At 46.2% G+C, this 21,361-nt stretch overlaps 1 protein-coding gene across 2 annotated transcripts; it reads left to right on the top strand.

Moving 5' to 3' along the window:
• Positions 1 to 392: 392 nt before the first annotated feature.
• On the top strand, positions 393 to 19,399 carry LOC141164829 (uncharacterized). Of its 2 annotated transcripts, XM_073650447.1 has the most exons (3): positions 394 to 813; positions 16,645 to 16,809; positions 17,619 to 19,399. In XM_073650447.1, the coding sequence occupies exon 3, from the start codon at positions 17,723 to 17,725 to the stop codon at positions 18,659 to 18,661; it is 939 nt and encodes a 312-aa protein (XP_073506548.1). In that variant the 5' UTR covers positions 394 to 813; positions 16,645 to 16,809; positions 17,619 to 17,722; the 3' UTR covers positions 18,662 to 19,399. The 2 variants fall into 2 exon arrangements, with proteins under 2 accessions (XP_073506549.1, XP_073506548.1); XM_073650448.1 differs by lacking the exon at positions 16,645 to 16,809 and having other exon boundaries at positions 393 to 813.
• Positions 19,400 to 21,361: the final 1,962 nt, after the last annotated feature.

Raw genomic sequence — 21,361 nt, 5'->3', positions numbered from 1 at the left:
ATCCTGCATCTACAGATGCAGTGATGCGGATTCCATGCGTTCTAATGCAAGTCAATGGCGGCTAAAATGCCGCGCTTCCGCAAAATAATTGGTAATGGTGTGGATTTTTCCGCAATGATAATCCGCAGCGGAAATTTCCGCAGCATGTGCACCGCACACGCGGATTATCATTGGGAAACATGGCAGACCTTCTACTATGCGTTTTTTAAGCGTTTCTGCAGCGGAATTGCCGCTGTGGAAACGCTTAAAAAAAGCATAGTGGGCACACAGCCTAAAAAAAAAAAACTATAATTAATATTGTGCCAAATTAATTTCACGTGAACTATCACATGATCTATCACAGGGGATCATGTGACATGTCACGTGATAAATCAGGTGTGTGTGTGTGTGTGTGTGAGGGAAGGGGGGGCGCGACTTCTAAACTGCCCGGGGCCCTTGCTACTCTTAATCCACCCCTGGCCGTATGTATCCAGGGCTGGCGTTAGGGGCAGGCAAACAAGGCAAATGCCTAGAGCCCCCACCCACAAAGGGGGCCCCTGCATGAAGTGCACGGAGGGTGTACAGCATTACTTACAGTGAATAATGCTGTACATTCTCTGTAGTCCCTGCGCATGACTCTCTCACTTTCACCCAGCAGTGTTGTGTTAGAAGTTGAGAGTGAGGGGGAGGGGCCGTGTCACAGCAGAGCAAAGTTCAGACACCGGGACAGGCAGCTGCCTGCAGTCCTCTGTGTCCCCTCCTCCTCCTCCTCCTCATCATGGCTGCCCTTAAACGACTGCCCTGGGATCTGCACAAGTGAAGCAGCAGGACCTGGTAAGTATACATATATATATGTGTATCTGTCTATGTACCTATGTAGTATTTAGTGTGTGTATCTGTATATGTGTATATATTATGTGCATACATATGTCTGTGTGTGCACACACTGTATACTGGATGTGTGTCTGTATATGTGTGTACATATATACAGTATATAGTATGAGTGTGTATATCTGATGTATGTGTATATATGTATATGGGTGTACATACAGCATATAGTATGTGTCTGTGTGTATCTACATATTATATATAAATATATGTATAAACAATGTGTTTTTGTGTATATACTTTGTGTTTGTACATACTATACGAGTCTCTCTCGTTCTCTCACTCTCTCTCTCGTTCTCTCACTCTCTCGTTCACTCTCTCACTCGCTCTCAGTGGGAAAAACAAGATAATCTTGTAGTTATGATACCTTTTAATAGCTAACAAAAATAAAATAAATGATGCTACAAGGCGAGTCGCCTGAGGAAGGATCCTAAGGTGTCCCAAAAGCTTTCCTTCAGTTTATACATATATTTACACAATATACTGCATACATGCACACATACAGTATACATATATAATATATACACAGTGAAGATAAATCTAATCCCAATGGACCCATGTTATTGCATATAGGACTAATAAAGAGAACAGGCCATCATCTTGTAACAGTAAAGGAAAGGGGGGATTGTTCCTCTGTGAAGCAGAGAAACAAAAAGATGGCCACACAAGTTCAAAATTGTAAAGAAGTAAGAAAACTCCTTTATTAACACATGTAGTAAACACAAATTACAAAGATAAATGCGGACGACAGAGTGGACACAGAGTGCTGGATCCACATGAATAAAACAATGTTAAAAACTGTGACACAGCGCCCGAAAGGTCAGCCTATATAGCAAGTGGAAATATAAGGGGGACAGCGACAGGGTCACATGTATTAATAAATATATACCACCCATCAAGAATACCTTTTCCAAATTGTACCCCCAAAACAATAATATCCCATCACAATCAAAATACCCAGAAGCAAAAGGGTTAAAACCCTTATACAGATGGAAGTAATACAAACAATTGGTCATAAATAAGCTAAAATAGCTATGTACCTGGGTAAGGCCACCAGACAGGCTCTGCGACCGTCACCCCCATGCACACATACAGTATACATATATAGTATATACACAGTATATATAGTGTATGTTTATACAACCCCTGGCAAAATTATGGAATCACCGGCCTTGGAAGATGTTCATTCAGTTGTTTAATGTTGTTGTAAAAAAATCAGATCACAGACATGGCACAAAACTAAAGTAATTTCAAATGGCAACTTTATGGCTTTAAGAAACACTAAAAGAAATCAAGATTAAAAATGTGGTACTCAGTAAGGGTAATTTTTTTCAGACCAAGCAGAGGGAAAAAATTATGGAATCACCCTGTAAATTTTCATTTCCAAAACTAACACCTGCATCAAATTAGATCTGCTCGTTAGTCTGCATCTAAAAAGGAGTGATCACACCTTGGAGAGCTGTTGCACCAAGTGGACTGACATGAATCATGGCTCCAACACGAGAGATGTCAATTGAAACAAAGGAGAGGATTATCAAACTCTTAAAAGAAGGTAAATCGTCACGTAATGTTGCAAAAGATGTTGGTTGTTCACAGTCAGCTGTGTCTAAAATCTGGACCAAATACAAACAACATGGGAAGGTTGTTAAAGGCAAACATACTGGTAGACCAAGGAAGACATCAAAGCGTCAAGACCGGAAACAAAGCAATAGGTCTCCAAAACAGGAAATGCACAACAAAACAAATGAGGAGCAAATGGGAGGAAACTGGAGTCAATGTCTGTGACCAAACTGTAAGAAACCGCCGAAAGGAAATGGGATTTACATACAGAAAAGCTAAACATAAGCCATGATTAACACCTAAACAGAAAAAAACAAGGTTACAATGGGCTAAGCAAAAGCAATCGTGGACTGTGGATGACTGGATGAAAGTCCTATTCAGTGATGAATCGCGAATCTGCATTGGGCAAGGTGATGATGCTGGAACTTTTGTTTGGTGCCGTTCCAATGAGATTTATAAAGATGACGGCATGAAGAGAACATGCAAATTCCCACAGTCATTGATGATATGGGGCTGCATGTCAGGTAAAGGCACTGGGGAGATGGCTGTCATTACATCTTCAATAAATGACCAAGTTTACATTGATATTTTGGACAGTTTTCTGATCCCATCAATTGAAAGGATGTTTGGGGATGATGACATCATTTTTCAAGATGATAATGCATCCTGCCATAGAGCAAAAACTGTGAAAACATTCCTTGAAAGAAGACACATAAGGTCAATGTCATGGCCTGCAAATAGTCCGGATTTCAATCCAATTGAAAATCTTTGGTGGAAGTTGAAGAAAATGGTCCATGACAAGGCGCCAACCTGCAAAGCTGATCTGGCAACAGCAATCAGAGAAAGTTGGAGCCAGATTGATGAAGAGTACTGTTTGTCACTCATCAAGTCCATGCCTCAGAGACTGCAAGCTGTTATTAAAGCCAGAGGTGGTGCAACAAAATACTAGTGATGTATTGGAGTGTTATTTTGTGTGTTTGTTTTTCATGATTCCATAATTTTTTCCTCAGAATTCAATGATTCCATAATTTTTTCCCTCTACTTAGTCTGAAAAAAAAATTACCCTTACTGAGTACCACATTTTTTTTCTTGATTTCTTTTGGTGTTTCTTAAAGCCATAAAGTTGCCATTTGAAATTACTTAAGTTTTGTGCCATGTCTGTGATCTGCTTTTTTTCAACATTCAACTGAATGAACATCCTCCGAGCCCGCTGATTCCATAATTTTTGCCAGGGGTTGTATATGTGTAAAGTATATATAGAATATGTGTGTATATCTGTTATGTGCTCCATATATAGTTCTGTAATTGTAGTGTCGCCATAATAGGGATCAACTCTAAGCACAGTTTATGTCTCACATATGGGTTTTCCATTAGGGCCTGTTCACACTGTTTTTCTTTACTGCGCCAGGTGGCTTCTGCCTGAATCCCCTATGGAGCCATAGACTGCAGTGACATGAATGGACTTTTTACTGAATTTATCCGTCTGTTGCAACAACCACAGAAAAGTGGACACTTTCAGAAGAAATAACACAAACTGAGACTCTAAAGGCAGAGACACACTGCCGTATAACTCGTGCGGGGCTCGCAGCACACTGAACGGACTGGCCGCCAGTCACCCCTCAGTGCTACATATCTCCCCTCTAGTACTTTGCCAGTGACTTTTTTTTTATTACCCCCCCACACCCTCTGGTCACAAATCCGGGATTTTGGCACCTTTAGGCTGTGTGCCCACGATGCGTTTTTTAAGCGTTTCCGCAGCGGCAAAAACGCTGCAGAAACGCTTAAAAAAAACGCATGGTAGAAGGTCTGCCGTGTCCCCCAATGATAATCCGCATGTGCTGTGCACATGCTGCGGAAATTTCCGCTGCGGATTATCATTGCGGAAAAAAACGCAGCACTACCAATTATTTTGCGGAAGCGCGGCGTTTTCGCCGCCATTGACTTGCATAAGAACGCATGGAATCCGCATCACTGGATCTGTACTTGCGTAATTGGCGCGTTCTAATGTGCGGATGGTACCCGGGTGTAGAGGACAGGAGACTCTCCTCCACACCCAGGTACCCTAAAAGCTGTAAAAAAAAAAAGAATAAAATAAAAAGATTATATTCACCTTCCAACGGCTCCCAGACTCCTTCCCTGTGCTTGCCTACAGATCGCGCAGGACTGAAGGACCTGCGGTGACGTCACAGTCATGTGACGGCAGGTCCTTCAGTACAGCGTACAGCGATCTGCCGGCAGCCAGCACAGGAGCGCAGCAAGACAGCGCGGGCCATCAGAGGGTAAGTATAGATTTATTTTTTATTTTTTTACATTCTCTCAGGTCACACTATATATGCTGTTTGCATGGATTTATATAGTGTGACCGAGTTGTCAAGCACTTTCCAAGGGATGCTAAAATTGCTTGGAAAGCGCTTGACATCCGCATGCGGAAATGCAAGTGAAGAACGCTTAATTTCCGCATGTCCCCGGCAGGAAAACGCATGTACAATCCGAATGCGTTTTTTTCTGCCAGGGAGATGCAGAAACGCTCAGGAAAAAATCCTGAGCATTTCTGCATCGTGGGCACATAGCCTTAGTCACCAAACAGGGACGTCTAGACAGGGCATCTGTGTTGCAGCTTCCCAGGCCTGTGTTCCTCTCTGCTTCAAGATACCATTTGACCATTGACATCTTCTTGCCCTTAAGAAGGTCAGTCAGGGGTGCTGCTGTCATGACGAAATTCAGGCTACACCACTGATAGTATCTCATCATTCCTAGAAATGCCCAAACCTGTTTCTTGGAATCCGGTTTCAGCCAATTTTGGACTGCCTCCACCCTATGCTTTACTTTGCATCTTCCAACGATGTAGCACAAGTATTTTCCCTTCTTTTTTTCCCATGGCACACTTCTTTGCGTTTATGATAAATCCCCACTTCCTCAGCGCATCCAGCACCGCCTGGACCTTCTGCAGATAATTTGACCAATCCGGGCGTCGACAATATTGTTGAAGTAAGCTGCAACATACTTTTTGTGAGGTGCTAAGATCCGGTCCATGGCCCTCCAGGAGGTAGCTGGGGCTCCTTGCAGCCCGAATGGCATTCTGATATACTGGAAGCACCCATCAGGTGTAGAAGAGGCCGTCTTTTCCTTTGCACTTTGAGAGAGACGGATTTGCTAGTAACCTTTCATTAGGTCCATGGTGGTGATGTATCCGGCTGACCTTAGCTTCTCTATGAGATAGACGCGGGGCATCGGATACGCATCACATTTCGACACCACATTTAGTTTCCTGTGGTTGTTGCAGAGACGCGACTCTTCCCCCAGGCTTCTGCACAAGGACAGTGGGGCTGGACTCTCTGCTCTTTGACTCCTCGATGATGCCTAGGCTCAAGTTTGTACTCACCTACTTCGAAATCACCTCGTGGTGGGCTTCAGGAATTCTATCCGGTTGTTGGTTCACCCGCACATGTGGTTCCATCAGGATTTCATATTCAACCACCTTCATACGTTCTGGCAATTCCAAAAACAGGTGTCGGTTCTGCTGAAGCAGTTCTCGGCAGTGTTGTTTCTGGGCCGGTCACAGTGTCTCTGCCACTATGATATCCTCAGTGTCCCCTTCTGGCTTGTCCAGCTCACATGGAGTTTCAACGGGGTCCCTCTGTTGCCCAGCCTTGATGGATAGCAGCATGAAAGGATTTTGGAAGTGAGAGGTGGTAGCAGTTAACCGGCAGTTGGGACAGGACTTGCCATATCTTAGGATTTACCAGTGAAATCTGGGCCAATAGAACCTCCACATGACCCGTTCTTGAGTTTTGTCCACACGCAGATGGCCACCCAAGACATGTGAATGGGCCCTGTCCAACACCCTTTGTCTATAGGGGGTCCTGGTACCAACAATTGCTCCACTATTTCCTCCCTCGCCTTATTAACTCAGTACAATAAGTCCCTACTCAACATGAAATACGGAAACCTGGTTTCAACCCCCCCCCCCCCCGACTCCTGCGCTATGCTATTCATGACGGTTACCTTATTGAACGCTTCTTTTAGGAGGTAGGTCCCTATGTTGGGTGAACCCAAATTTTTCTCTGGTCACCCCTATCTCAGGAATGTCTGTCTCAGGGGATACTATTTTCTCCTTTTCTCCCATTACACAGAAGGGAAACCTGTCAGACTCTGGGGTTGGTGAGACTTTTTTTCTTACCCGAGCAATTGAGGTCTTAGCTCCTCCCACAAAAGTCCCAAAACAACACAAAGTCCCGGCCTATGATGATTGGGTGCAACAAATCCAGGACTACACCAACCTCATGGAACTCAATACCTCGGGCCGTCTCAATGACCACTCTGGCCACCGGATAATCTTTAGCATCCCCGTGAATGCAGCAGACGCCAACCTTCTTCCCAGAGATCAATTGGAGAGGGAGTGTGGCACTCACGAGGGTCACCTAACTCCCTGAGTCTAGTAGTCCAGCCATTTGCAGGCCATTCACTTTTACTGGACAAGCTTGGGGCCCCTTGCCGGGTGGACAGTCCACACTGCAAGCTGGATATGCGTAGAATAAACATCGGCGTCCCATGCTACAGTCCATTTGCTCAGTGCTCAGGGGACATTGGGCAGTTATATGACCTGGGCCGTGATATCTCCAACAAATTACATCCCTCGATGAGGCCCTTGGTATGACCTCCGCCACTCACTTGGACTTTGGACGCTCCACCCCCTTTTTAACCTCCGCCCCCCAGTATGGCGTGGTTTGTCTCCCCAAGGACCCTTTGACCCGATACCTTTTGACCAGTCCGACCAAGTCATCGGCATTCCAGGGATCTCCCAGGGCAACCCAAGTCTGCATCAGGCTCAGAAGGGAGTGCACGAACCGGTCCATTACAACTCGCTCCACCATCTGCGCTGGTTTGAGGACTCCGGCTATAACCACTTTTGGACGAGGTGCAGCAGATCAAACATTTGGGAGTGAGGGGGTTTGTCACAGTGATATGCCCAGCAGTGGACCCGTTGTGCCCTGACAGACATCGTCACCCCCAAGCGTGCCAAAATTTCTGTTTTCAATTTTGCATGTTCTTTGGCATCCTGCAAGGCTAAATCATAGTAGGCCTTTTGTGACTCCCCCGTTAAGTATGGTGCCAGGACTTCCACCCACTGCTCTGGTGAGAGTTTCTCCCTATCGGCGACCCTTTCAAAAATGGTTAAAAGGGCCTCTATGTCATCACCCGGGGTTATTTTCTGCAAGGCTCTCCTCACCGCCTTTTGGACAGAAAAGTCATCAGCTGACATTGAAGTTGGAGCTGCTGCCGTGCCACAAACCACCTCTGTGAGTAAATCAATCTGCTGTTGCTGTTTTCGGAGCTGTTGCTGCTGCAGGTGCTGGCTTTGGACCAGATGCTTGATCAGCACCTCCATTTTGTCTGACCGCTGTTCCATTCTTACAGCCACCTTCACTCAAGACATGCAGTTTGTCCTCAGCCGTCACACTTGCTTCTTGGGGATCTTGCCTGCACTTCTAAACACTAACTTTCGGTAGATCGGCTCAGTCGGCTAAACATAGAGCTAGACACAGGAACGCTGTCTCTTTAAATCTTCCACTGGTTTTATTAAAAATACTGCATAAAACCAGGGCAATGTTGGCAAAACAAACACAGCCTTCCCAGCTTAACAGAAAAACAAAAACATTACATCTGGCACAGTCCTTGTTGCTTCAGGAACAATCAACACAAGGTCCAGCTTTCCTTAACATGAAAACACAGCTCCAGATCTTGCATCTCCAGACCCACACACACACTGCTCTAGAAATCTGGGCATTTATCCTCTGGACTCCTCCCACTCTACAGTCAATCATCCTAGTCCTAAACATAGCTGATTAACCCCTTTCTCCACTTAGAGTTCTGGATGATATTTCCTAGGTTTATATTACTGAAGCTAACAACCTCAGTGCTACATATCTCCCCTCTAGTACTTTGCCAGTGACTCTGTCACACCCCTACACAAGACCGTGTTTCTGGTACGTGTGGCATCCGTACGCATGACATTTTTTTTCACAGATGCCACATGTACCCTTTTTTAACCTATGGTGCTGCACACAAGTCCACGTTTTCCCAGCACCACGATTGACAAAGGCCAAGTCTATGGGTCTGGGTAAACATGCCATCTCTGTGCTGTACGTGTTTAAATATTGAAAGTATATGAGAAGCTTTGTAATTTCATTTCCAGTATCCATACCGGAAAAACATTGACGGCACACGGATTGAAATTACTGTTGACATCAATACTGGTGTAACACGTACGTGTTTTATACGGACATGTGAAGGGGACCCAACAGTGTTGTTTATGGAATATTTCAGGATTGGGGACCTCACTTTGAATTTTGCCAAGGGCCGCAATTTGTCTGAAACCGGGCCTGTATGTACTATACGTGTGGAGTCCATGTGCATAGCTATCAGTGTGACACGTAGTGGAATAGAATGCAGTGAAATGACAGATGTTTAGGAGACAGACAGACGGACAGATAGACGGACAGACAAAAAAAGAAACAGCATAAGCAAGCAGAAAAAGATTAACAAGGGTAAAAATCTTCCAGGTAATTACCAATCCTCCAGATCGCTAAAAAAAAAACGAAAGCAGCACTCCAATGGGTTATTAAACCACAGATTTTCTAATTCTTTAATAGAGTGCTGCTTTCATTTTTTTTTTTTTTAGCTAGATAGATGTCCGTGAGATACATAATTAGTGCAGTGCGTGTGTAGTTAACTGTACATGTAGTTAGTCAAAAAGTAAATAAATGGAAAAAAAAAAAATGTACTGGGGTCCCCCTTATTTTTAATAACCAGCTAAGGGAAAGCAGACAGCTGTGAGCTGGTCTTATTATGCTTGGAAGGGGCCAATATTCATGAACCTTCCCAGCCTATTAATATCAGGTCATAGCTGTCTGCTTTCCCTTTACTGGTTATTAAAAAGGGAGGACCCTAAAGAAATGACATGTGGTCACCCCTATTTCTAATAAACAGCAAAGGAAAAGCAGACAGCTGCAGGCTGATATTAATAGGCTGGGAAGGTCCATGGATATTGGCCCCTTCCCATCCTAATAAGACCAAACTTCAGCCGCCCCATTAGATGCACCAATTCTGGCTTTTTTACGATTGCCACCGCACCAGGACAATAGTTTTTGGGATTGATGTCAGCAGCTGTCGCTGTCATCAAGCACTGTGGTTAGTAATGGAGAGATGTGTGTCATACACCCCCATTACTAACCCCATAGAGAAATAAACACACACATACAGAAAAGTCCTTTATTTGTAAAAATCACTCCCTGACAATTTCCCTCTTTCACCTATTAAAATAAAAATAATCCACACCCGGTCCGCCATAGTCCAAATGGAGGTCCCACGACGATCCCCGTCTTCTGTATGGAGCCCCCGTTCAGGGAACAAAACTCCATAGACTGGAGCTGCAGCCACTGCTGGTTCTCGCGTTACTCTCCGTGAGAAACTTGCTGCTGTGATGAGCAGTAATGTCAGTAAGGTTACCGCAGTTCACAGCCTCCGGGTCACACGAGGGCAGCGCGAGAGCCAGAATGATGAGTGGTGACATCACCGCTCATCACAGCAGCAGGGTTCTCGGAGAGCAGCGTTAGACCAGGCAGTGGCTGCAGCTCCAGTCTATGGAGCTTCGTTCTCCGAATTGGGGCTCCATACACTGGACGAAAAAGATTGGATTCATCGTGGGACCTTCATTTGGATTACGGAGGACCAGTGTGGATTATTTTTATTTTAATAAATGGATGAAAGAGGGAAATTGCCGGGGAGTGATTTTTTACGAATAAAGGACCTTTCTAGGTGTGTGTTTATACCTTTTGACTACGGGGTTAGCAATAGCGGTATCTAACAGACACCTCTCCATTACTAACATCAGGGCTTGATGTCAGCGATAGCTGCTGACATCAACCCCACAAATCCATTACCCCAATTGCCAATGCAACAGGGCAATTGGAAAGAGCCTCGGCTAGCGTCAGAATTGGCGTAGTCAATGGATGCGCCACTTCTGGGGTGGCTGAGGGCTGGTGTTCTTAACCTAAGAGGGGCACAAAATCTATGGCACCTCCCAGCCTATTAATATCACCCCGCAGCTGTTTGCTTAGCCTTTGCTGGTTATTAAAAATAGGGGGGACCCCATGTAATATTTTTTAGGGTCATCCCTTTTTAATAACCAGTAAAGGGAAAGCAGACAGCTGTGAGCTAATATTAATAGGCTGGGAAGGTCCATGGCTATTGGGCCCTTCCCAGCATAATAAGACCAGTTCACAGCTGTCTACTTTCCCTTAGCTGGTTATTAAAAATAAGGGGGACCCCAGGCCTTTTTTTAAATTAATTTATTTTTAAGCTAACTACATGTACAGTTAACGACACAAGCACAGCACTAATTATATATCTCACGGACATCTATCTATTCTCTATCTTTGCACATCTAACACCTAAAAATCTGTCAAATCTATTCAGCATTCTATTCCGGTACGTGTCACACGGATGGCACATAGATGACACACTTTATGTTATCCGTGTGTACGTGTGCGGGTCGGATTATGTCCATGCTACCGGAAAAAAATGGACATGTCTATGGTGTGGGTCACATGGTTCATGTGAATATACAGACATGTGCGCAGCCCCATAGATTTAAATGGGTCTACGTGTGAAAACTGTCACCACACGTATTGGAGGCACTGACACACACGTTGGGTTTTTCAGCGTATTATACTGCAAAATTTCAGCTGCGTTTTGCAGTACCAGCAAAGTCCGAGAAACCAGAATTCTCGGTTCACACATCTTGTTTTTTTGTTGTTGCATATTTTGTGCCTTGGTTAGGTTTTTGGAAAATAAAGCATGTCACTTCTTTCAGCGTTTTTTTTCAGCATTTTTTCACCCATAGGAAATAATGGGTGGTGAAAAAAACGCAGGTACATTTTTTTTCGGCGTTTTTGATGGCAAAATAGAATGGGGTTCCTTTTTTTTTTTTTTTTCACAGAACTTTATGTACATGCATAAATAGAGACAGAAGGACAGTGAAAAAAAAATAAAAATACTCAGCAAAACCTGGGTTTTTGACGCAGCGGATTTCCTGCCAGAGATCAGTTTTGCTGCAGATTTCTGACGTAAAAAAAAAAAAACACAACATGTGAGAACATAGCCTAAAGGGGGCCAAAAACACAGCTACTTTTCTGTAGAAATAAACGCAGCAAAGAAAAAAATCTGCAAAAACGCTGCATGCGAACATAGCTTTATACGGTCCCGTGATGAGTTTTTGATGTTACAGAAGTTATGCAGCATTTCTGCACTTAGTAGGTAAATTAGGTCACTTGCGTTTTTATTGCGCTTTCGGAGCTGTATTTTTCTCCTTTTGGTATGTAATGTTTTAAATAAAGCTGCATTGTTTTTGATACTTCCTGGTATTTGGCCTTGGCAAAACTTTACTTATGTAAAATCTCATCAACAATGCCACAAGTTTTCCCACAAAACATGTTCTTTTGCCATATCTTGCCCAAATTGCAGCTATATTCTTGCAGTTCTGTCACGATCGCGTCGAAACAATGTACCCTAGCTGCAATTAATGATTGCGGCCTTTTATAGGTTGTCACAATATCTGTCTTCATGAGCCTCCCAGCTTGTCGGGCGCACTGCACTCCTGATGACTGACAGGTCAGAGCAGCAGCATGGTTGCACCGCTGCTCAGCTATATGAGGCAGTTTCACATCTTCAACCTCGGAGCTGCGCAGGGGCCCTGAAGAGCTCAGATCCAGCGGATCAGCCAGCCGCAGAGCAGCGCTTGCAAGCTCAGAACCAAATAGCTTGCAAAAGCTGTGCTCCTTGACCAGTACGGATTGGCAGCGGAGATGGCCGGTAACCTAGGACACAAAAGTAGAAACGTCAAGATTGGGCCAAGTAATGGCGACTTGTCTATCAGAACAATCCTGGTTTTTCCTGCTCCACTGCTAGGAAACAAGTGTCATCTGTCTAATCACCGGCAGGAGGTTTGGGAGGTGATTCTGATCCATCTTCAACCCAAAAAGGTCCAGCGAGCTCCTGTGTAATAATCCCACGGCCCGTCCGTCTGCTTCGTCCAGAGTCATCTCATCTCATCAGTCCATAAAACCTGGGAACAATCTGTATCAGCTATTTCTTGACCCAGTCCTGACATTTCCACCTCTGTGTCTTGCTCAGTGGTGGTCGGGCTCAACCTCCTCATTTCGGCTGTGTGTCTGAACACCTTGTACTTCTGTATTTTGCTCAGTGGTGGTCGGGCTCAGCCTCCTCACCTCGGCCGTGTCTCTGAACACTGAACACCTTGTACTTCTGTGTCTTGCTCAGTGGTGGTCGGGCTCAGCCTCCTCACTTCGGCCGTGTCTCTGAGAACCTTGTACTTCTGTGTCTTTCTCAGTGGTGGTCGGGCTCGGCCTCCTCACCTCGGCCATGTCTCTGAGCACTGAACACCTTGTACTTCTGTGTCTTGCTCAGTGGTGGTCAGGCTTGGCCTCCTCACCTCGGCCGTGTCTCTGAGCACCTTGTACTTCTGTATCTTGCTCAGTGGTGGTCAGCTCAGCCTCCTCACCTCGGCCGTGTCTCTGAACACTTTGTACTTCTGTGTCTTGCTCAGTGGTGGTCGGCTCGGCCTCCTCACCTCAGCCCTGTCTCTGAACACCTTGTACTTCTGTGTCTTGCTCAGTGGTGGTCGGGCTCAGCCTCCTCACCTCGGCCGTGTCTCTGAACACCTTGTACTTCTGTGTCTTGCTCAGTGGTGGTCGGCTCAGCCTCACCTCGGCAGTGTCTCTGAACACCTTGTACTTCTGTGTCTTGCTCAGTGGTGGTCAGCTCAGCCTCCTCACCTCGGCCGTGTCTCTGAACACCTTGTACTTCTGTGTCTTGCTCAGTGGTGGTCAGCTCAGCCTCCTCACCTCGGCCGTGTCTCTGAACACCTTGTGCTTCTGTGTCTTGCTCAGTGATGGTCGGCTCGGCCTCCTCACCTCAGCCGTGTCTCTGAACACCTTGTACTTCTGTGTCTTGCTCAGTGGTGGTCAGGCTTGGCCTCCTCACCTCGGCCGTGTCTCTGAACACCTTGTACTTCTGTGTCTTGCTCAGTGGTGGTCGGGCTCGGCCTCCTCACCTCAGCCGTGTCTCTGAACACCTTGTACTTCTGTGTCTTGCTCAGTGGTGGTCGGGCTCGGCCTCCTCACCTCAGCCGTGTCTCTGAGCACTGAACACCTTGTACTTCTGTGTCTTGCTCAGTGGTGGTCGGGCTCGGCCTCCTCACCTCGGCCATGTCTCTGAGCACTGAACACCTTGTACTTCTGTGTCTTGCTCAGTGGTGGTCGGGCTCAGCCTCCTCACCTCGGTCGTGTCTCCGAGTACTGAACACCTTGTACTTCTGGCCTCCAGAGAGATTGCAGTTTTGTTATATGATATAGTAAGGTCTTCCTGGGGGAGGGGGGGGGGGGGGGGTCTCCATGTAGTGATGTCCTCCTTGGGGGTCTCTCTTTACCTTTTCCGTCTACAGGTCCCCCCTCCCGCTCATAGACATCTATCTTATAGCTACATGCCGGAAGCAGGGAGAGTTTAGTACAACACCGCCCCCACATGGCCGACACTGGACAAGACACCCGCATGATTTCTACTGTCATTTGCATTTTTTTTGGTCTCTGCACCCACCATAAAAACTCTGTAAAAAGTGATCAAAACGTCGTACTTACCCCAAAATGAAATATTAATATTTATCAATAAAAACCTCCATCCCCAAAATAATAAAAAAAAAAAAATAAAAAAAAAAAGTTTAGTCTCAGAAAATGGGTTTTTTTTTTTTTTTTTTAACTAATTATTAATTATAAATATATACAAATTTGATAATCGCCATAATCGTCCCAACCCAGAGAATCGCATTACGGGGTCATTTTTACCACAGAATGAACGTCGTGAATAGAAAACCCCCCAAAAAAACAACAGCGAAAGTGTTTTTTTTTCATCATTTCACTGTACTTTGAATTATTTTTGATTTTTTTTTTCCCGTAGATTTTATGATAATGTGAACGGCGTCATACAAAACCGCAACTCGTCCTGCAGAAAACAGGGGCGTCCGCAGGGCTGAGAGAAATACCTGAGGGAAGAAAGGCAAAAAATTAAAAATGGCTGCCATAGGAAGGGGTTAATGGGGCTGTGAGATGGATTTGTGTTCAATAAAATGTTTTTTTTTTTTTTTTTTTTAACATTACATGACAATAACAAGTGTGAACGGACACTTACTGACCACAGCAGATTGTGCTTCCACATTACAAGGCAGATTACACGAATGATGACCAGCACGGGTGACATTTACCTCAGAAACCATTGCTATCAGCACCAGTCACCACAAGCCTGTGTTCATATTCACGCTCAGGATCGTTTCCCGCCTAGAAATAGTATAGACTCTGAGGAGAGCCGGCCGTTTTCGCAATGAATGCTGGGAGTTGTAGTTTAATTAATCACTTGTGCGCGTTAGATAACAACAGCGGTAAACTACAGTTCCCAGAAGCCCATGCGCCGCAAATGGTTTCTGGGAACTGTTGTCCGGAGATTGCAGTAACAAACGCTAGAAAGGGACGGTTAAACTACGAATCCCAGAAAGCATTGCGTGACCAATTCTAGGTGGGTAATTAAGGCTGTTAATGAGGAGGCCTGGAGTAGTAAATAGCACATAATGTGAGTGATTGCTGGGACTTGTAGTTCCCCTGTAGCTAAGTAGCCATTCTCCTCAGATTACATAGATATCAGTCGGCTTTCAGCATCATGAATGTATAAAAATGTCATCATTCGCTGTCCAAAGCGCCATCGCATTTCTCTTGACACGTTGCGTATTCTCATATTTCTCCAGCTTTCCCGCCGCTTTCACTGAAAAAAAATTGTTCTTGAGGGTAAAATGGTGGTGTCCTAGCCCTGCTCGCACAGCTGAGGGTTCGTATCAATAGCATCCGGCCAAGTCGCATCGTGGCGGATTGCACAGGTTACCCGCAGCATATGGCGGAGCGCCCAGGGGTCCGAAACGCAGAGTGACGAGGCCATGAGCCCCTGTACCCGGGTCATGGATGCCGCCGTTAACTTCCATTTTTGCGCTTCCGTTTTTTTCCTCGCCTTCTTCCCAGTGCGATAACTTTTCTACATTTCCGTCCATAGAGCTGGGCAGCGACTTGTTTTTTGCGCGGCGAGCTGACGTTTTTATCGGTACCATTTTGGGGCACGTATGACGTTTTTAGCGCTTTTTATTGCATTTTTTGCAGGAGGTGCAGTATATAGCGAATGTAACAGCGAGCTTCAAAGATGGCGGCGGGAGCCTTTATTAGACGCCCGGATTACATCGCTGCCCGTCTATCCGCGGAGCGGACGATGGCCTATGCTTGCTTTTACAAGCGGACAGGCATGTGACACCGCCGTGGCCAGTGATTGACCGCAGCGGGTCATATGCCCGTGCTGACCAAATAGGAAGCATGGACACTAGTGGTGATGCAGACGGAGGCAAGTGATTGGTTGAAGTGGTCATACAACCATGCTGTAGTATGGACATGTGACCGCTGCAGACAATCTGGGGTTGTACAAATCACATGCCTGTGCAGGCGTAAGGGGAAGCACAGAGCCAGTTCAGCTCTAAAGGTGGAAGGGTAAAGTGGGTTTATACTTCTTCCTGAAATTGGACAGACATGTAACCACTGCAGCCAATCGTCGTCAGCGCTAAACCTTCCCGAGAGGTCACGGCGATCGTCTCCTGGGCGAACAAGGCTCTGGTGTTTGTGCTTTCTGCAAAGCGCGCCATTAACCATATAACGTAAGACCCTCGAGGCGAGGGGCCGAAACCCCCCCCGGAAACAACGTCCCTTTAATTTCTTGATGGAAGCGATGAAGTCCTGCGCAGAGTCGGAGCCTAGGTGTAAATACCGGCACCACCCCTCTAATGTCAGGCTTGGTGTTTCTCCATGGTGAGGGCACGCCCCGCGCGTTTCACGGGAGAACGCTCCCTAATCACACACGCCCCTCGCAGCTGCTCCACTTTTCCATGGAGGAAATGGTGGTTACAGCAGATTTTTAGGGTTGCGGTCACGGCGTCGTTATGCCTGTTTGTATATTACGTCCTGCCGCACGGCGCTGAAAGGGTTAAGTCCTCCTGGTAAATTCCCGAATGTCAGTGACTTGTTAGATGATTGGTCGTGTCGCCTCTTCTCCCCCCAGGGCACCGCAGGCATCAGGGGGATTCTGTATGAACAATACTCCGGCATTGTGCGGACGGCGTCAGGCTGTGGACTCTCTCGCTCGTCACTGACGCTAAAAGGGGTCATCCGGAGCGCGAGCTGTCGACACCTCCCATTACACTGATGCAACAGGTCACCAAATAATGTGAGTAGCGCCTCCGAGGACGGCGATGAATATATATATATATATATATATATATATATTATATATATATATAGTCTGTGTCTGGAGCAAGTCTGCAGGCTCATATATACTATTGTTAGCCATGACATATCGTATGCATTGCTCTCTGTTATCAGCCAGTTCAAGTTTGGCATAGACTGATCAGAAGTATAGAAACCTCTGCACCCAACACGTCACATCCATATCCATGTCTTATAACGCACTATTGTGAACCATTTCTGGCACTGCTGCAAGACTTTTCGCTAAATTCACTTACTGCATTTTGCAGCGTCTCCTATGGCGCCTTTTTTCCCCAACTTCAAAGTTTATGAACATTTTTGTTTTTTAGTGTTATCAGGTATTTTTTTATAGCACGCCTATTTTTTTTTTTTTTTATCTATCTGACGTGAGAAACGTAAATAAAAGAATAAAATAAAAATTCTACTGAAAATACTAAAAAAAAAAATTCCCGGCCTTAGAATATGTTGGCACCCGTCGGCTGCTACCTGATCCACGTATTATTTGTGCCGCAGACCCACTTGTTCCACTTATTATTTCTTCTGCATTTTCCATTCGTAGCCTGTAAGCGATTTGTGTAGGATTTGACTTGGATTTTGAAGTGGCGTTTGTACCAAAATCCACGCTGAATTCAACAGGTCTGAACAAGGCTTTCATGTGAAATACTACTTGGTGTCACCGCCATCTGCGTCACCCGTCACTTCGTCTTATCTTACACCGTCATTAAGAGATTATCACAGACAATGAGTAAACTCTCCTTCCTTCTGTTTCAGGCACTTCTCTGCTCATGGGAGCCCATAGGTGAAGAGACTTGGGGTGTGAGAACTTCTGCAAGTTGTGACAGCAACCAGGTCTTGTGTCCAGCGATACCCCAGACATGTCCTGCTCGGAGGCCTCCACCTCCAGTTACCTCCAGACGTCCCGGGAATGTGACAATGACGACGTTGGGGCGCTCCCCGACCTCGTTACCATATCTGACGAGGGAACGTTGGACTTCAGGCCGGGATGTAGCCAGACGGCCCAGGATCTGGTCAACTCCATACTTTCCCCACGGACCTGGGAGAAGTATCTGGCCTCCTGGAAATCCTGGATACAGTTCAAGAAAGCAGCTCGCCAAAGAGGTTGGTGCCGGGCGGAGAAAATCATGGTGGATTTCTTCGAACATCTGATATCCAGTGGGTACACTCGGGGAAAAGTGGTGGGCACCCTGGCCGGGATCTCCTTTTGCTTGCAGATCATGGAAAAGAAAGATGTCACCAAGCAGTTTCTGATCCAGCAGATGCTGACGAGCTGGAGAAGCAAGGAGATGGAGGACAACGTGGAGACGGAGAGCAACGGCGACTACGGTGAGCTCCTGACCCCCGAAATGCTTGCCTCCGTGCTCTACGCCACCAAGAAGGTTTGCTTCGACAGCAACGAGAGCCGACTCTTTTCTGCAGCCTTCACCTTGGCATTTTACGGGTCCTTTGACATGGAGGAACTGGTGGCCAGAACCAAAGATGAAGACGGCTCAGGACTGGCGTTCAAAGACGTCATCGTGGAGCGCAACTCTATATACTGCAAGATGCAGAAGGTCCGATCCACTAAAAGCCAATGGGTGGAGGTGAAGAAGCGAGACGACAAGTTCTTGTGTCCTCTGAACAGAATGAGGAAATTCCTGGAGATCAGGCCCGAGGGGGGCAGAAACTTTTTCATCCATGAGAATGGGACGCTGCTGACCCAGTTCCAGTTCAGCAGGGTGCTGTCCTTCGCCTTGGAGGAGGCCGGTCTCGATTCTAGAAGGTTCGGGCCTCATTCCCTCTGTCACAAGACATGAAGCTGCTGTGCCGGGAAATGGAGGGGGGATATTTGGGAAGCGTTGATATTGTATGAGGCCTTAGGTAGGGGGAGAATTCACTGTATAGCGGTCGTATTACTGTCACGAGTCCTGGTCCTGAGACGGTACGTGCCGCAGGAATATGGATGACCGCTACACAGATGTGTGAACAAGCTTTAAAAAAAAAACAAGCGTTTCATCCTCTTTCATCTCGTCTCCGTATTTCATAGGAATATGAAGGCGGCTTGTTTGCAGTGCCGATGAATATAGTCTATTTCTCTCTGTTATCAGCCATTTTGAACAGGGTAGAGGACCTGACAATTTAGATTAATGTCGACCAAACCTGCCGGGATCGGCTGACTGTTCAATGTCTAGGGGGTGTTTAATACTAAGAACACGGCCCCACTATCAGTATTCGGTCAGTATTTTTTCCCAGGAGCCAAAACCAGGTGAGGAACAATCAGAGGAAAGGTAGAATAGAAACAAGTCACCAATTCTGCATTTATCACCCACTGCTGAGAAAAAATACTGACTTAATACTGATAGTGGGGCCGTGGCCTAATGGGGAAAAATGGATTGGGCACTTTGGTCCCGGAGAGATAAGCAGCGCCAGAGGTGTCTAATAATATTCCCTGCTCAGCCCAATCACGTGCTCTGTGTATGGGGGGGTCTGGCAGCCTTAGAGGGGTTTTCCCATGAACAAAGTTAATCTTAAAGTTGATTTTAATCAATAGATCTTGGAATAATAATAAGTTGCACAATTGGATGTGTTTAGAAAAAATGTTCCTGTGCTGAGATAATCTTATAAATGTGCCCCTGCTGTGTACTGTGTAATGGCTGTGCCTGACCGTGTACAGAACATGGTCTGATCATACCACATCTCCTGGGCAGGAGAGGACGCAAAAAGAGTATACAGACAGGACAGCCGGGATCGCAGCTGATTCTCTCCACTGCCTGATTTTAAGCAATGTTTTACCTCAAAGAAAGAATCATCTGTGATCCCGGCTGTCCTGTCTGTATACTCTTTCGCTTCCTCCCCTGCTGTCCTGTCTGTATACTCTTTTGCTTCCTCCCCTGTTGTCCTGTCTGTATACTTTTTTGCTTCCTCCCCTGCTGTCCTGTCTGTATACTCTTTTGCTTCCTCCCCTGTTGTCCTGTCTGTATACTCTTTTGCTTCCTCCCCTGCTGTCCTGTCTGTATACTCTCTTGCTTCCTCCCGTGCTGTCCTGTCTGTATACTCTTTTGCTTCCTCCCCTGTTGTCCTGTCTGTATACTCTTTTCCTTCCTCCCCTGCTGTCCTGTCTGTATACTCTCTTGCTTCCTCCCCTGCTGTCCTGTCTGTATACTCTTTTGCTTCCTCCCCTGTTGTCCTGTCTGTATACTTTTTTGCTTCCTCCCCTGCTGTCCTGTCTGTATACTCTTTTGCTTCCTCCCCTGTTGTCCTGTCTGTATACTCTTTTCCTTCCTCCCCTGTTGTCCTGTCTGTATACTCTTTTGCTTCCTCCCCTGCTGTCCTGTCTGTATACTCTTTTCCTTCCTCCCCTTCTGTCCTGTCTGTATACTCTCATGTGATCCCAGCTGTCCTGTCTGTATACTCTCTTGCTTCCTCCCGTGCTGTCCTGTCTGTATACTCTTTTGCTTCCTCCCCTGTTGTCCTGTCTGTATACTCTTTTCCTTCCTCCCCTGCTGTCCTGTCTGTATACTCTCTTGCTTCCTCCCCTGCTGTCCTGTCTGTATACTCTTTTGCTTCCTCCCCTGTTGTCCTGTCTGTATACTTTTTTGCTTCCTCCCCTGCTGTCCTGTCTGTATACTCTTTTGCTTCCTCCCCTGTTGTCCTGTCTGTATACTCTTTTGCTTCCTCCCCTGTTGTCCTGTCTGTATACTCTTTTGCTTCCTCCCCTGCTGTCCTGTCTGTATACTCTTTTCCTTCCTCCCCTTCTGTCCTGTCTGTATACTCTCATGTGATCCCAGCTGTCCTGTCTGTATACTCTCTTGCTTCCTCCCGTGCTGTCCTGTCTGTATACTCTTTTGCTTCCTCCCATGTTGTCCTGTCTGTATACTCTTTTCCTTCCTCCCCTGTTGTCCTGTCTGTATACTCTTTTCCTTCCTCCCCTGTTGTCCTGTCTGTATACTCTTTTGCTTCCTCCCCTGTTGTCCTGTCTGTATACTTTTTTGCTTCCTCCCCTGCTGTCCTGTCTGTATACTCTTTTGCTTCCTCCCCTGTTGCCCTGTCCGTATACTCTTTTGCTTCCTCCCCTGCTGTCCTGTCTGTATACTCTCTTGCTTCCTCCCGTGCTGTCCTGTCTGTATACTCTTTTGCTTCCTCCCCTGTTGTCCTGTCTGTATACTCTTTTGCTTCCTCCCCTGCTGTCCTGTCTGTATACTCTCCTGCTTCCTCCCCTGCTGTCCTGTCTGTATACTCTTTTGCTTCCTCCCCTGTTGTCCTGTCTGTATACTCTTTTGCTTCCTCCCCTGCTGTCCTGTCTGTATACTATTTTGCTTCCTCCCCTGCTGTCCTGTCTGTATACTCTTTTGCTTCCTCCCCAGCTGTCCTGTCTGTATACTCTTTTGCTTCCTCCCCTGCTGTCCTGTCTGTATACTCTTTTCCTTCCTCCCCTTCTGTCCTGTCTGTATACTCTCATGTGATCCCAGCTGTCCTGTCTGTATACTCTTTTGCTTCCTCCCCTGCTGTCCTGTCTG

This window comes from Phyllobates terribilis, unplaced genomic scaffold, assembly GCF_046119375.1.
Source record: "Phyllobates terribilis strain yellow unplaced genomic scaffold, ASM4611937v1 Scaffold_10__3_contigs__length_209671492, whole genome shotgun sequence".
NCBI lineage: Eukaryota > Metazoa > Chordata > Amphibia > Anura > Dendrobatidae > Phyllobates > Phyllobates terribilis.
Note: the sequence above shows the minus strand (reverse complement) of the source record. Positions and strands in the feature narration are given on the sequence as shown.

Coding starts and splice junctions, on each gene's coding strand:
- LOC141164829 (XM_073650448.1), top strand. CDS start 17,723: ATGTCCTGCTCGGAGGCCTCCACCTCCAGTTACCTCCAGACGTCCCGG.